Source organism: Tachysurus vachellii, chromosome 10 (assembly GCF_030014155.1).
Source record: "Tachysurus vachellii isolate PV-2020 chromosome 10, HZAU_Pvac_v1, whole genome shotgun sequence".
Classification (NCBI taxonomy): Eukaryota; Metazoa; Chordata; class Actinopteri; order Siluriformes; family Bagridae; genus Tachysurus; species Tachysurus vachellii.
Window position 1 is genome coordinate 21,141,231 of NC_083469.1, and position 16,225 is coordinate 21,157,455.

The following is a 16,225-nucleotide window of genomic DNA, read 5'->3' on the forward strand; positions in this document are numbered from 1 at the left end:
TAGATGGCAGATAATCTTATGAGCATAAAAACTAAATTCTGGTTAAAGACAATTTTGACTGCTTTACAGAATTCTGCCACAGCACCCTCACACTTATAGCCTTGTTGTGTTATGTTCAAACTAATAACACATCTGTGGAATTTGTGGAAGACAAAGACATGTTTCATATGTAAATCATTTTCTACTCCCAATAATGTGATGATGTAGAATTTAGCAAATGGCACTTTTATGCTCTTTACATAAACTTTACTAAATTGAGAAGTCACTCAGGAAGTCCTGACAGCTTGTTTCACCACAATGGGTTGGGTATACAAACTGGCAAGAGATTAATGAAAGGCATGTGAGATTGCGTGTCTCGTTACCAACACTCAAAGCAAGGAAACACACGAGGAGAAACAAGTGTGTATGTACATAGAAACATCCAAACAGATGGCTATTAAAATCTTTTTAGTCAAAATTGGGCCTGGTTCAGAATGTAACAAAAGAAACAATGCTATTCATTACCCAGTCAGTCTCCTGTAATCAAAATCATTGCCTTTCATATATTCAACAAGATTTTATAGCAGCGCAACTTAAAAGTAAACATTTTCTTTTCATTAACACGTTTTACATGCAACAATGACAAGTCTGTTGTTCTTATGGAAACGGTTATTAATCCCAGGCCCGGGCGTCCCTTGTACAGATGCCTAGTCTGTTTTGTGTTTTCCCTGTTCAAAGACACCTGATTTAACTCATCATGTAATTACTGAGCCCTTTTCAGCCCATACATCTGTGCTTCATCCCACATGGTTTGATTTTTGTTGAAAATGATGCCCGGCATTAAGTGCTAGATTTCACACTAATGTTTGCATTTCAGCTGTAATGCAATATAAATGACTAAAGTATTTATTACTCAGAAGTAGTCTGCACATATACAGACACGTATATACACTCAGCGTCAAATTCGTTAGGAACGCCTGTACACCTGCACATGTGTGTTATCCGGTTATCCAGTCAGCCAATCACGTTGCAGCAATTCATAATAACTTTCAGATACAAGTCAAGGACTTCAGGACTTCAGAAAATACTTTTGAGTATTTCAGAAACTGCTCATCTGTGATTTTCAAATACAACACTTTTTACAGTTTATACAGAATGGTGTGAAGAAGAAAAAAAGAGTGGTGGGTCTACAGGCTAAAGCAGGTTGTTGATGAGAGAGATAGTGGAGAATAATCAGAGTGATCTAAGCTGACAGGAAATAAGCACTCTTTATGACCGTGGTGAGCAGAAAAGCATCTCAGAATACTTAACACATGAATCTTAAATGGGATGGGCTACACAACATCAGAAGATAACTATCGCTCACAGAGCAAAGAAATCTGAGGCTACCATGGGCACAGACTCACTCAAACTGGAAAGTCAAATGCCCCTTTTCCACCAAAAAGAACCGGGTGCTGGTTCAGAGCTAGCGCTGGTGCTGGTTCAAAGTTGGTTCCACTGGTGAACCTTGTATGAACCGGTTCGTCTTTCCACCGGCTAGAGAGCCGTCACAGAGCCGAGTCTGACGTCACTGTATACGTGTCACGTGTCCCAGCAACTTTAGCGCAGCAGCGGCAAACACAAACACATCAATGGCGGATGTTACTTTACTGTTAATGCTCATGGCTTTGTGAACCTACATTAACACCCAAACGTGTACGTGCAGCTCCATGTAATCTGTATAAACGGAGGTTGTTATCGAGAAAGTACATAACGTTATTTTATCATTAACACAGAAAAAAGTTAGCCTTAGCATGTAGCTACTTACTATCATGTGTGCTGATAATGTATAATATTGCGGTAAAGTAAAAGTGTATTAAACATTAGTATATTTAAGGTACATTATCAAATGCGCTAACAGTAGCCCCGCCCACAGCCCCTAACGCAAGCGGTTCTTAAGTCTAGACCAGCAATGTTTTGGTGCTACTTAAGAACCACTTTTCCTGGTTCAGAGCCGGTGCTTTGGGTGTCGAAAAAGAAAGAACTGGTTCTAAAGTAGGCTCTGGCTCCGAACCAGCACTCAAACTGCCTCGGTGGAAAAGGGGCAAAAGATTAGGCAAAAAAAAGTTAGCTGGTCTCTTCCAGTTTTCAACTGTCCACTTGTGGTGAGTCCGTGCCCATCAGATTTGTGTTCTTGTCTGATGGGAGTAGAACCTGATGTGGTACAATATGTTTTGAATGCTGAGATGCTTTTCTACTCACCAGTTGTAACAAGTGCTTATTTGACTTACTGTAGACTTGGTGTCAGCCAGAACCAATCTGGCCAGCTTCCTCTGACCTCGGTGCCACTCAATGGGTCTGTGTAAATTCTATAGTCTGCTATGTATGAAAATCCCAGGAGATGATAAGTTTCTGAAAAACTCAAACCAGATATCACACTTTCTCACCATTCTGATGTTTGATGTGAACATTAACTGCAGATCTTGAACTGTTTCTGTATTTTATACAGGCTGATTGGATTAGGACACAACAAAAAAATCATATGTAGAGCCATCAACAGTGTTTTTAATACATTTTCTATTACAGTGTAATGGGAACCATTATATAGACAAGCTGACATCATCTTAAATCATCGGAATTAGTCCAGACTTGGTCAATGGATTGGGTTTGACCCATTCTGAGGCTATGATACATGTTTGCACTGTTTGTGCCAACTATTAGCTTTGTTGTCCAGCCAAACAACTGGATTCACACACGCCCAGGAAGACTGAAAAAAAAAAAACTTGGCACCTTCTAACATTGTTTCTTCAAAACAAGCTTTCTTGGGTTATAATATAAAAAACAAATGCAGAGATCCTTTCCAAATTTATGTCACCTGCTAGTCATTATCAAAGGCTGTAAATACTTTAACTCGGCAAGAACTGCACTGTTAAATATGCTTTGCAACTCAACACGAACCTGACAGGCACTGCTGTAAAGAAGCTGCTGCTAGTGTTAACATGGGGCAGGAGCCTGAGGTGGAGAATACGAAGCAGTTTAATGTGGAAAGTGTTTAATATTTAATATTTGGTAAAACAATCTGTTATGCATTCCACTGTAAACAGTTCAGGTCCTGGATGATATTAGCAGGTTTTCATGTCCTTTTTTAACTAGATTGATTGAAATGGACCTTCTTTTATTTCTCTCAGGCCTCAACAGTGTGAAAATGTTCAGGTACCACAACTTCTCAAATGGGTCACACTGTGGAACCTCTGACTCGCTGTGGAACAAGGTCCTGTTTCGTCTGTGTGGTCCGGCCACAAGTATATCCATTCATTCATTCATTCGTTCATTCATTCATTCATCCATCTTCAGTAACTAGTCAGGTTCATGTTGAATTCAGACATTCGTGGGAACACTGGGTTTTGGGAGATGGGAGGAAACTAGCAAATCTGAACAGCAGTTCAAACTCAACTCAATTGGAGAACAATTCAGGATCGACACCATGAAGCTGTTGGCATTAATGCTACCTGCTGCACAACTGTGGTGAACCACATCGAGTATAAGAAAGTTTTCATTTAAACTAGTTTGAATTTCCTGGCTATGTATTTGCACTTTTTTCCATATAATAAACAGATATAGAACGAAAATGATTTATAATCAAACTATCCAGTGTCACCTAGATGAGGATAAGTTTCCTTTTGCATCTGGTTCCCCTCAAGGTTTCCTCCTCATATCATCTCATGGAGCTTTTCTTTGCCACCTTCTCTGGCTTGCTCATAAAGGGTAGACTTAAACCTTATAAAATAGCTGCCTCCTCCAAAAAAGATATTCCATAGCCAGCCAGGTACTGTTCAACCATAGCCTGCCCCCTAGCGGATACAGATTTTACACCTCCATATACAGTGGGGAGAACAAGTACTGTATATGATACACTGCCGATTTTGCAGGTTTGCCCACTTACAAAGCATGTAGAAGTCTGTAATTTATATCATAGGTACTCTTCAACTGTGAGTGACAAAATGTAAAACAAAAATCCAGAAAATCACATTGTATGATTTTTAAATAACTAATTTGCATTTTATTGCATGACATATTTGATCACCTACCAACCAGTAAGAATTCCGGCTCTTACAGACCTGTTAGTTTTTCTTTAAGAAGCCATCCTGTTCTCCACTTATTACCTGTATTAACTGCACCTGTTTGAACTTGTTACCTGTATAAAACCACATGTCCACACACTCATTCAAACAGACTCCAACCTCTCCACAATGACCAAGACCAGAGAGCTGTGTAAGGACATAAGGGATAAAATTGTAGACCTGCACACGGCTGGGATGGGCTACAGGACAACAGGAAAGCAGCTTGGTGAGAAGGCAACAACTATTGGCGCAATTATTAGAAAATGGAAGAAGTTCAAGATGACAGTCAATCTCCCTCGGTCTGGGGCACCATGCAAGATCTCACCTCGTGGGGTGTCAATGATCATGAGGAAGGTGAGGGATCAGCCCAGAACTACACGGCAGGACCTGGACAATGACCTGAAGAGAGCAGGGACCGCAGTCTCAAAGAAAACCATTAGTAACACACTACGCCGTCATGGATTAAAATTCTGCAGCGCACGCAAGGTCCCCCTGCTCAAGCCAGCGCATGTCCAGGCCCGTCTGAAGTTTGCCAATGACCATCTAGATGAACCAGAGGAGGAATGGGAGAAGGTCATGTGGTCTGATGAGACAAAAATAGAGCTTTTGGACTAAACTCCACTCGCCGTGTTTGGAGGAAGAAGAAGGATGAGTACAACCCCAAGAACACCATCCCAACCATGAAGCATGGAGGAGGAAACGTCATTCTTTGGGGATGCTTTTCTGCAAAGGGGACAGGACGACTACACCGTATTGAGGGAAGGATAGATGGGGCCATATATCGCGAGATCTTGGCCAACAACCTCCTTCTCTCAGTAAGAGCATTGAAGATGGGTCGTGGCTGGGTCTTCCAGCATGACAACGACCCGAAACACACAGCCAGTGCAAATAAGGAGTGGTTCCGTAAGAAGCATCTCAAGGTCCTGGAGTGGCCTAGCTAGTCTCCAGACCTGAACCCAACAGAAAATCTTTGGAGGGAGCTGAAAGTCCGTATTGTCCAGCAACAGCCCAGAAACCTGAAGGATCTGGAGAAGGTCTGTATGGAGGAGTGGGCTTAAATCCTTGCTGCTGTGTGTGCAAACCTGGTAAAGAACTACAGGAAACGTATTATCTCTGTAATTGCAAACAAAGGTTTCTGTACCAAATATTAAGTTCTGCTTTTCGGATGTATCAAATACTTACTGTATGTCATGCAATAAAATGCAAATTAATTATTTAAAAATCATACAATGTGATTTTCTGGATTTTTGTTTTAGATTTCGTCACTCACAGTTGAAGAGTACCTATGATATAAATTACATGCAAAGTAATAAAGACTACATAAAAGACTTCTACATGCTTTGTAAGTGGGCAAACATGCAAAATCGGCAGTGTATCAAATATTGTTCTCATCAGTGTATATGTAAAGTATGCAGACGTCTACCTGAACAATGTTGTGTGTGTAGCATGGCCTTATTGGTCACCATGCATTATATAGACCATAGAGCTAAAGCAGTATGGGAATGTGAAAAGCAAATATTGCTTAACTGTCTTCTTTGGAAATCTTTTTCATAGATGCTCTTTGCTCTTTTCTCTATATGCACAGAATGTAGCAGCTATTGTAACCTAACATTGTACTGGACAAAGACTTCAGCTTATACCGAATACGAACAATTGCAGACAATCTTCTAGAGCATACAGAACAAGCTTTTTAAACTCAAGCATATAAAAAGTCCCATAATTAACTCTTACTGTATATTAAAATGTTCACAATCAATGTGGAAGAGCTTGTGTCAGTGATGAGTTCTCCTTTACAACATCAGAATGATACGTCCATTACACAGGCCACTCTGGTGCTTAATCTGTCCCATGTCATTTCCAAACTTGACTACTTCAACTCAATACTGGCAGATCCACCTCAGAGAACCATTTGACACCAAGTGGCACCAAACTAATCCAGAATGCTCTGCACACTCCACAGTAACACTCCCTCCACTGGCTTCCTGTAGCTGCCTGCATCAGATATAAAACAAAACCAAAACAGACCAGTATGCAGTGAACTCAAAGAACTTATCGCATCCCACACTGCATCATGCTCCCTCCAGTCCTCAAGCACTGCTTGACTGGTCCCACCATCTCTCAGGGTACAAGTAAGCTATGCACCAAGACACTTCTCGACTTCCCCTGGATGTCCAAACAACTGAATGTCTTCAAACAATTTCTAAATCCTACTGCTTCCTGAAGGGCTACAACTAGCTTATTAACTGATTGTATTCTTAATGTGTGACTTAGTGAACAAGTATCAGAGTGTATTCTTTGATAGAAACTTTCAAGCACTTAGTTGCTCTGGATAATGGTATCTGCCAAATGCCATAAATTCATGGGGCCCTATGTTTTAAGAGATGTTAAGAACAACCCCCAGTAACTGCTTTGCATAAAACAAATACCAAACAAAATAAGTCATACACGTCTTTAATGGTTGTACAGCTTTCGAGAATTTTAGCTCCAGAATCATGTCTTTCTTTATTATACATTGACCGAAGTACTGGACGTCATGAGCCAAACTCAGAGCAGAACAGTAGCTGCTCTGTCTGCTATTTGCTATTGCATAATATTAGTAAACAGCAGAAGAGTTGGGATGCTAGTAAATGAGGATGAAATGCGGAATGGAAAGAAAATAGCGAATGCTTGTTTGGCATTCGTGAGAGGTTACTGTTTCAGAGAAGGTTCCGAGGGAGGTTAAAACATCCATCACTCTAGTGAGTCAGCCAGCAGGTTCCTGCTTTAAACGGCCCTAAATGTCGTAAGCAGGCAAGGCCTTTAGTACGAGGGCCCCTTTCACTGGAACTAGTGGAACAGGCGCAGTCACCACCGCACCATGTGGTCAGACGAGACTTGTGAACAGGGCGCCAGAGAGAGAGATGACTCCTTGTGCTTTGTTGCACGGTATGTGTATTTGGTGTATTTTACCTGAAGGCTAACACTGTCTTCATTCAATGCACTGTCTCATTCAATTTTTTTCAAGACATTCTTGTCATACATCATACTGACCATGTTTATATATTAGTAGTAACTGTGTGGGCTGTTTATGACAATTAAAAAATATTCTAACTTGATTGCGCCAGTATAAACAAAACATTTTTTTCTTGTCTAATTTCATTCTGTTCAATTCCTGTGTATGCTCTTTTATTCAGTGGTAAAGCAAACAATATTTTGGGCTTTTATTTACTATTAAGCTTTTAGTCTATTACTAACAAACAGCTTTTTGTCTTCTTACTTTTAAGCCTCCTGGTGTCCAGAGGCAGGATCCTACGCTCTCATTGCCGTGGCCTGGGTTTGATTCCTGGGCAGGGAACAAACCCAGCCACTGAAAAGTTAAATCTCAGTGCAGGTCCCAAGCCAGAATGAAATGGGAGGGTTACATCAGGACAAGCATCCGGTGTAAATCCTGCACCAAATCTAATATGTACAGTAGATCACATGATCGGCTGTGGTGAACCTAAAATGGGAGCAGCCAAAAGAACACCACCACCACTGTCTATCTTTTGTGTGTTTGCATTTCTTGCCCACTAACCACTTAGCTGAATCTGATTATCACTTATTATAATATTATATATTATACATCCTGTAAAAGGTATTTTTTCTACAGAATAACCTAGAGGTTTCTTACCCACTCCCAAAGGAATTTTGACCAGTTACACCACCTACTCCTGAAGGTATTCTGACTAACCTGTACATCTTTAACGAAATCCCACTGAACAAATTCTGAACAAACATTTTCACTTTGATGGAATTCTGACCAATGCCACCCACTGCCAATGGAATCTGACCTGTTAGGCTACCTACTACTAAAGGAATCCTGACCGATCCTGTGTACAATCACAAGAATTCTGACCAATCCTGTCCATTACCAAAGGATTTCTAAACAATCCCAATGAATGAATTCTGACTAAACATTTCCACTCTGAAGGAATTCTAACCAATCCCACCCAATCCTTTAGGATTTCATATATGACATAAATTGCAGAGGTTTAAACAAAATAAATGAAACAGAAAAGCCCAAATAACCCCAGACATTTGGTAAATGGATCACATAGCATTGTGAAAACACTGCCCAAAACACTCCCATATTAATTGCTGTAGGAACAGCAGATGTGGATGTAGTGCAGCGCTTTTGCAGCACCATAAGGTCTTGTTGCACTGTCAGAACTCTGTGCAATTTAGTGATTATATCTGTCCATTATATCTGTGGGACTCCTTGGTGGTCCAGTGGTAGGATCTCATGCTCTCATTGACGTGGCTTGGGTTCGGTTCCTGGGCAGGGAGCTAACTTAGCCACTGAAGAGTCAACTCTCGGTGCCGATCCCAAACCCTGATAAAAATGGGAGGGATGCATCAGAAAGGGCATCTGGCATAAAAACACGTGATCCGCTGTGGCAAACAGGGAGCAGCCGAAAATAGAAGAAGAAGAAGAAGAAGAAGAAGAAGAATAAGAAGAAGATATCTGTCCAGATGAGCACCTCTATAATTTCCACTTTATTGACAAATGTACAGAAAAGTTTGACCCAAGTGTGTAAAAAAACTGACTCTCAAAAGGCACACTGGGATCCACTTTTGCCAGCTTAGGGATGGGGAAGCCTAGTGGTTAAGGTGTTGGGCTACTGATTGGAAGGTTGTGAGTTTGAATCCCAGGTCCACCAAACTGCTGCTACAGTACTGCGCCCCTTAGCAAGGAAAACCTCAACTGCTCAGCTGTATAAAATGAGATCTAATGTAAGTCTGCCAAATGCCATAAATATAATGTAAGCCTCAGCTTCACCAAAACCGGACACTTGAAGACTGGAAAAAACAATAGCCTGGTCTGATGAATCTCAATTTCTGCTGAGGCACATAGAAAGTAGTCATCCTGCCTTATGTCAACAGTCCAGGCTGGTCAAGGTGTTATAATGATGCTGGTAATGCTTCCATTGCACACTTTGGGTTTGTTAAGACCGATCTATTATCAATTGATTGCAACAGACTATTTCATTTTCGTTGCTGACTATGTGTATCCCTTCATGGTCACAATTTACCCTTTTCAAATGGCTACAGCCAGGATAAAAATGCACCTTGTGAGCATGAACATGTCACTGAGTTTAGGGATGTGGTAGAACAAGGGATATGCAGCATAAAAGTGCGCCTGACAAATCCGCAAAATTGTGTGATGCAATCATGTTCACATTGACCAGAATCTCTGAAAGAAATGTTTGCAAAATCTTGTAGCATTCACACCATGAAGAATTGAGAATGTATTGAATGCAAATGGTGGTCCTATCTTGTATTAGTGTAGAGTTCCTAATAAAGTGCTTGGGGAGTGTATCTAACCTAGTGTTATGATCCAGTGCAAACCTTTAGTTTTTGTTAATAAATACTCTAACTATTGGAATCAACAAATGCTACAAGCTCTTGCTGTATTTAACTGGAGTAAAGTAGCCTCTTGTGGGTGCAGACCGCTGAGTGTGCAGTGGGAAAGAAAGGAACCAAGGCTTAGTTCTATTTCTGAAGGTAATAGCCAAGATTTATAAAATGCTCTGACAGCAGTCTGAGCTCGTATATAATTGTGGATTATCTACTGAATTCTTTGGCTTTGCTGCAATGGAAAAGATCCACTGCTTGACATCTAAATGATCACAGAGTAAATGGCCAGTCAAAGGTCTCATCTCTGGAAAGATTTTCCATAACATGACAAAAACGTGTTTATACGTTTGTGTTTTCACTCCATTGTTCCTTCCCATTCAATGTGAGCCCTTAACTAAAAGGTTCAACAAATGTTGGTTTTATATTGCTCTCACAAAGAACTCTCTGGTGGCTCGAATTATAGATCTATAATTACATAATTGGTCTCTAATTGACTGACAGTGACCATCACAAGACACTGGCAAGCTCTGAGGTACTAACAGACATACTGTACGGCTGGTTAAGCAGCTGGATTGTGAACTGCATGAGAAACAATAATTTATTCTCATACTGGCACAAACTCACACACTAACATCAGTGTACATGTAATGAGCTGTGTATTTTGTGCCACAGTTACATCTATACAAGACTTTTATTCGGAAACACACCAAAACCCCAAAGCTGTAAGTCATCTGCTCTATAGTCATCTTTAGAAACAAAAAGGCTGGGGCTACTTTCAGGAGATTTTTCTCCATCCAGCCATTTTCTGTACCACTTATTCTATACAGAGTGGCAGGAAACCTGACGATTTCCAACTTCCCCACCTGGAGACAATCTCAGGAGACTTGGGCACAAGCCAGTGAATATCCTAAATAGAGTGCCAACCCATCATGGGGCACAATCGGGAAACCCCTGAAGGACAGGAACACCACAAGGACAGGAACTGATACCACTATAAATAAAAAAAATATAGAAAATGTCAAGATGTGCCATAACTGTCTTGAGCTGTCTTCTATAAATGTGTATTACCACAGAGTTATTTTATAATAATAATAATAATAATAATAATACTACTAATAATAATAATAACAACAATAACAACAACAACAACTATTATTATTATTATTATTATTATTATTATTATTATTATGATAAGAGTATGAGTATAAAGGTTTGAAGGTTTGGACCAAACAACAATCATTGTACCGAACAATCATTGTAAAAAAAAAATTAATGAAGTTTGATCTAGACAATGTAACCGTCCAAAATGCTTGAAAAAAGAAGCAAAGATATTACGTAGCCACACTGTCCCACCAATATCTGCTTCTGTAATACATGCCAGAAGAGTGTTGTGATCCCATAATCTTAATACCTACTGCAAGAACTAAATGCTGATATGAAAATAAACTAACAGAGGAGAGGAAGCAAATGTCAGTGAAAAGCAGCAAGAGTCCCGCAAAGAACTCAAAAGGAGATGAAATAAAGGCTCAGGTTGCAGCTGCAGTGAGAAGCTGTACAGGAGAGCAGTCAGAGTGTCTCAGGGCTCAGTTATGCTCTCTGACCCTGACGCTGACCCTGTGACCTGACCCTGAGCCAGGCCATGTTTCAAACCATGGGTGCTGCAAAAGCAAAAGAGTTGCGAGGCTCCAAACACACAGACATGTAGCCCACAGACTCTTATCACCCTGTTTTCTCACCAAGTCTCCTTCTCACAGCAAGACAGTGTATTTTGTGCCTAAGTTCCTGAGAAATATCTATACAAGACTTTTATTTGGAAACAAACCACAATCCCAAAGCTGTAACTCATCTTCTCATGGTCATCTTCAAAAAACAGAAAGGGTGGAGCTCCTCTCTCTCTCTCTCTCTTTCTCACAGACACAGACAGACAGACACAAACACACACACACACACACACACACATAAATATGGTATCAGTACAGCTATCAGAAAAGTAGCTGTTTTGTGTCGTTTTGTGCCTAGCGTCTTGTTGTGTATTTGCACTGCAATGCTGCTAACTTCTCTGCATGATGCTACATCTGTGTCACTTGTCTATTGCTTTCTACTGTACACTTATGTGACTTTATCTGGCAATAAAACTCTCTCTTCTACTCTGAACTTCTCTATTCTGCTCTGTATGAATAGTGTACATTAGACTAGTGAACACTATTTTAAAATATCTAAATAAAATAACCCGTTCTAAACACTGAAACATTGACGTGTAATTACATAGAATGTTTTTTTTATCATATATTCAACATGTGAACAATGACATTATTACATGCAAGATGCAATATTTGTTTTGTGAATGTTGCAATCAAAATTGCTTTTTTTTTTAAAATTTCAATAAAAAAGATTTTGTTAATTTCACAGGCAAAGGATTCTGATGGCTTGAGTGGTTAAGGCACGGAGGATCGAACAAGATGCCGCTGTTGGGCCCTTGAGCAAGGCCCTTAACACTCTCTGCTCTGGGGGTGCTGATTCATGGCTGACCCTGCCCTCTGACACAACCTCTAAAAATTAGGGACATGCGAATAAAAAATCTGCTCTAATGTATGTGTGACAAACATAAAGGCTTCTTAAACTACGCGTCACATGACGCATCTTGGTCAAAATCTGGAGTCATTTTGAAAACCTGCGAGTGCCTCATAATATAGCAGAGTTTTTGCAATCGTTGCTTGAAGGCATTAATAAGCCCATTCTTGTTTTTCAGAGAATTTCCACCGATTGTCACGCTTTCATTGTTCTAGCTGTAATGAATTACAGTGAAGCAAAGCATTCAATCTTCTATATACTTATATAGATTAAGTGTGAAATTCAAATCACACACGTTGCATGACAGAAAAAAACACATTGTTTCACAAAAACATACAAAGGGACACACTAAGGACACAAAAACATACCTGGGGACACCCTGAGGACACAAAAACATAACTGGGGACACCCTAGTGACACAAACAACTACTAAGGACACCCTGAGGACACAAAAACATACCTAGGGAAACCATAAGAACATGAAAACATACCTGGGGACACCCTGAGGACACAAAAACATACTTGGGGACACTTTAAGGTAAAAAAAAAAAAAACATACTTGGGGACACCTTAAGGTCAAAAAATCATACCTGGGGACACCATAAAGACACAAAAACATACCTGGGGACACCCTAAGGAGACAAAAACATACTTGGGGACACTTTAAGGTAAAAATAAAAACATACCTGGGGACACTTTAAGGTCAAAAAATCATACCTGGGGACACCACAAAGACACAAAAACATACCTGAGGACACCCTAAGGAGACAAAAACCTACCTGGAGACACCCTAAGGACACAAAGACATACCTGGGGACACTTTAAGGTCAAAAAACATACTTGGGAACACCCTAAAGACACAGATCATACCTGGGGACACCCTAAGGACAAAAAACCATACCTAAAGACACCTTATATTGTCCCTAGGTATTCTATATACCTATATTTGATATCAAAGGCAGCGGAGATGAACCATCGGAGCCACAGCATTGACACAAGGCATTAAGCAAACGTATCTCATCTCCACATGTGACTTGTGAACAAACCGATATTTAGTACCAGATCTTGGCTGCATTACCAGTGGGTTAATTGAGAACACTTGTTCTCTGTAGTGTGGTTTATGATAGCACCGCATAAATATTTAATCCTGTTGGCTCATGGTGAGGATAAAAGATAAATAAGCCAGAAGTTCTCTTTTCCAAAGCATTGCAATTTCAGACAATTTGGTGCCAAAACCCTGAGGACCAGAAGGTGAGATGCTTTAAAGTTTTTTTGTTGCAGTCCAGATCAAATACTAAAGCCCTTGTGTTGCATTTATTGTCTCTTAGTCTTCTATTTTCTTTCTAATAAATGAATGACAGACACTTCAAGGTAAGCGGGCAACTCTTTTGTAGACGACTTTGTATCCCCCCTCAGGGTCAGTAAGGATCAGGGTTTTTGTTTAACTGTGATTTGTGAACGTAGAAGAGAGCAGAGAGAACACAGCTAATTGGTTTCATATGTTGTATTATTGGTTGATTTAAATAATCACAGACACGGGGGCTGGTAAGAGCGTGACCCTCAACCTCCTGGCTGCTTATGGAGCTGCTGTGTAGACGTGTAAAAAAACATTTTATTGTCAAATTTGTAAGCTATATATGTTTAAGCAGGGCCTCCTACTTTTTCATTTTTTTGGTGGATTTATATTCCATAACATGACAAAAACAACAAACAAAAAAAGGGTAATAAATTAATTAAGGTGTGTCATTACAGGAATCCGTTTAAAAGCCTTTTATCTGGAAAGAGCACTAAAGAAAGTTCCAGCAATTCTGTCTCATACCTGTGAGATCCCTCTTTAGCTTCCGCATGTCTTTGAAGAGGTCGTCAAACTTGACTTGAGCAGCGAGGAAGAAGTCCTGAGGCTCAGGCAGTGGGAAAATACTCTTATCCGTACCTGCGTCCTGCGGCCAATAACAGAACGCAGTTCAGACGCAGATCTAAACGACAATTCATCATCAAACAATTGTAGAACTTACCTTGTCCATGTTTCGCAGGTAGTATAACACCACATATTCCACCAGACTGATGCGATTGTCCTGGGAAGGACAATAAACAGTTTAGAGAGAGCTGAGCACTTCATATTAATAATATAATAATCCACTTCATATTGCATTCAAAAATGCAAAAATGACAGATTCTGAAATTTAACTGGAATACTTAAACAAAGATTGATTGAATAGACAAAGCATATTTATTTGTTGGAGGCCTTTCTGCTCATGGATGATGTGGTGTGAGGTGGTTTGGATAAAACATCTGATCACAACACTTCTCTTCCATTCCCTTTCATTTAAAATCCGCAAACAAGCGTGAAATTCACATCACGCCGGTTGCATAACAGGAAAAAAACCCACAAAAACATTTTGTTTTATGTTTTTGTTTCAAAAACACTCCCAGGGACACCCTAAGGACACAAACACATACCCAGGGACACCCTAAAGACACAAACACATACCTTGGGACACCTTGAGGACACAAAAACATACCAGGGAACACTTTAAGGTAAAAAAAATCATACCTGGGGACACCCTAAAGACACAAAAACATACCCAGGGACACCCTAAGGACACAAACACATACCCAGGGACACCTTAAGGACACAAACACATACCTGGGGACACCTTGAGGACACAAAAACATACCAGGGGACACTTTAAGGTAAAAAAAATCATACCTGGGGACACCCTAAAGACACAAAAACATACCCAGGGACACCCTAAGGACACAAACACATACCCAGGGACACCTTAAGGACACAAACACAGACCTAAAGACACCCTAAGGACACAAAAATACACATGGGGACACTTTAAGGATACAAAAACATACCTGGGGACACCCTGAGGACAAAACTACATATAGACCTAAATTAAATCATGATATATTATTACTGTTAGTCAAAAGTGCTCTCACACTGCTCTTATCACCGGGATATCATCATTCTAAGCGCTGCTTTTAACCTCGGGTAGAGGAACCTTTCACACTGGTCATTTAGGGGCAGAATTATCACAGCTTTTTACTCTGGGGTTATGAAACACTGCTCTGACACGAGGTTAGCACCAGTTTGTGGTGTTGATCTGACATTGTGGTGCCAAAACTGTACAGTGTGAAACTGTACATCATATCACAGTCACATAAACCCTTGGTGTTTTGGAAACAGTTGCAGTGTTTGAGTAAAAAAACTGAAATGGTGACAGCAAATGCATCAATTGAAGCAAAAATGAGCCAGTGTTATTTTTTATAGTTATTGTCACAAATGTCTGTTAAGAACAAACTGGATGGAATGGTCAGAAATAATAATAAGAGTATTATACAGAAAAAGTGGAAGCTGGATATCAAAATATTTTTTGTTGTTGTACCAATTGTTAAAGTTCCGACAGGCGTCAAGAACTTTTTTTCCTCAATGGTGTGAAAGCTTTACACGAGCCGTTATTTAAAGTGCTATATTGGCGACAACCGGAAATGGGCAAGTAAGGATTTAGAAATGTTCAGTGTGAAATTTGGGATTAATTATTAAGCCCAGGTAAAAAGTAAGCGGTGTGACTTAACCAGGATTCCTGCAGAATTTTAAACATAAGTACACAGTATAACAAGCCTGAATTAAAGAGCGACATCGATATAAGGGATTAACATCAGCTAAACAGAAATAAGTACGTTTAATATCTAATAACTCATTGGTTAAGATGTTGAGAAAACTACTTATTCGAAGGTTGTGAGTTCAAATCCCAATACCACCATGCTGCCAATGTTGGGCCCTGGAGCAAGGCCCTTAACCTTCAACAACTCAGTTAGCAGTTGATAAAATGAGATAAAATGTAAGTTGCTCTATGTAAGGGTGTTGACCATACAGTATGCTGTAAATATGATGATTAGAAATTCACTCGTAATTATATTACAGGCAGCAAAGCCTCTTCATGTGACTATGGGGTTGTGCTGAAATACCCTGCTCTTGACATCCTTCAGCTTGGGAAGAATTTCTAAGCCAAAGCCGTCAGCTTGCCCTCTGGTCCTGTTCCCGCCATTCATATAGTTCCCGAAGGCCAGGATAAGACCTATCACGTCTCTTACACTATTGATTTCCAACAGACCCTACAGGGTCACACAAACACACACAGAGAAATTAATAGATAAATATTATAGATAATAATAGAAAAAAAAATATT

General features: G+C 40.0%; 1 protein-coding gene across 1 annotated transcript in view; it reads right to left on the bottom strand.

Annotated features, from left to right (window-relative positions):
- LOC132852815 (formin-like) overlaps positions 1-16,225 on the bottom strand; it is a 69,875-nt gene that overhangs the window by 21,282 nt on the left and 32,368 nt on the right. The window contains exons 10-12 of the mRNA XM_060880262.1: positions 16,005-16,151; positions 14,042-14,101; positions 13,846-13,966 (exon numbers count right to left, since the gene is read on the bottom strand). Of these exons, the coding sequence (XP_060736245.1) occupies positions 13,846-13,966; positions 14,042-14,101; positions 16,005-16,151 (328 nt within the window). The remainder of the gene's footprint in view (positions 1-13,845; positions 13,967-14,041; positions 14,102-16,004; positions 16,152-16,225) is intronic.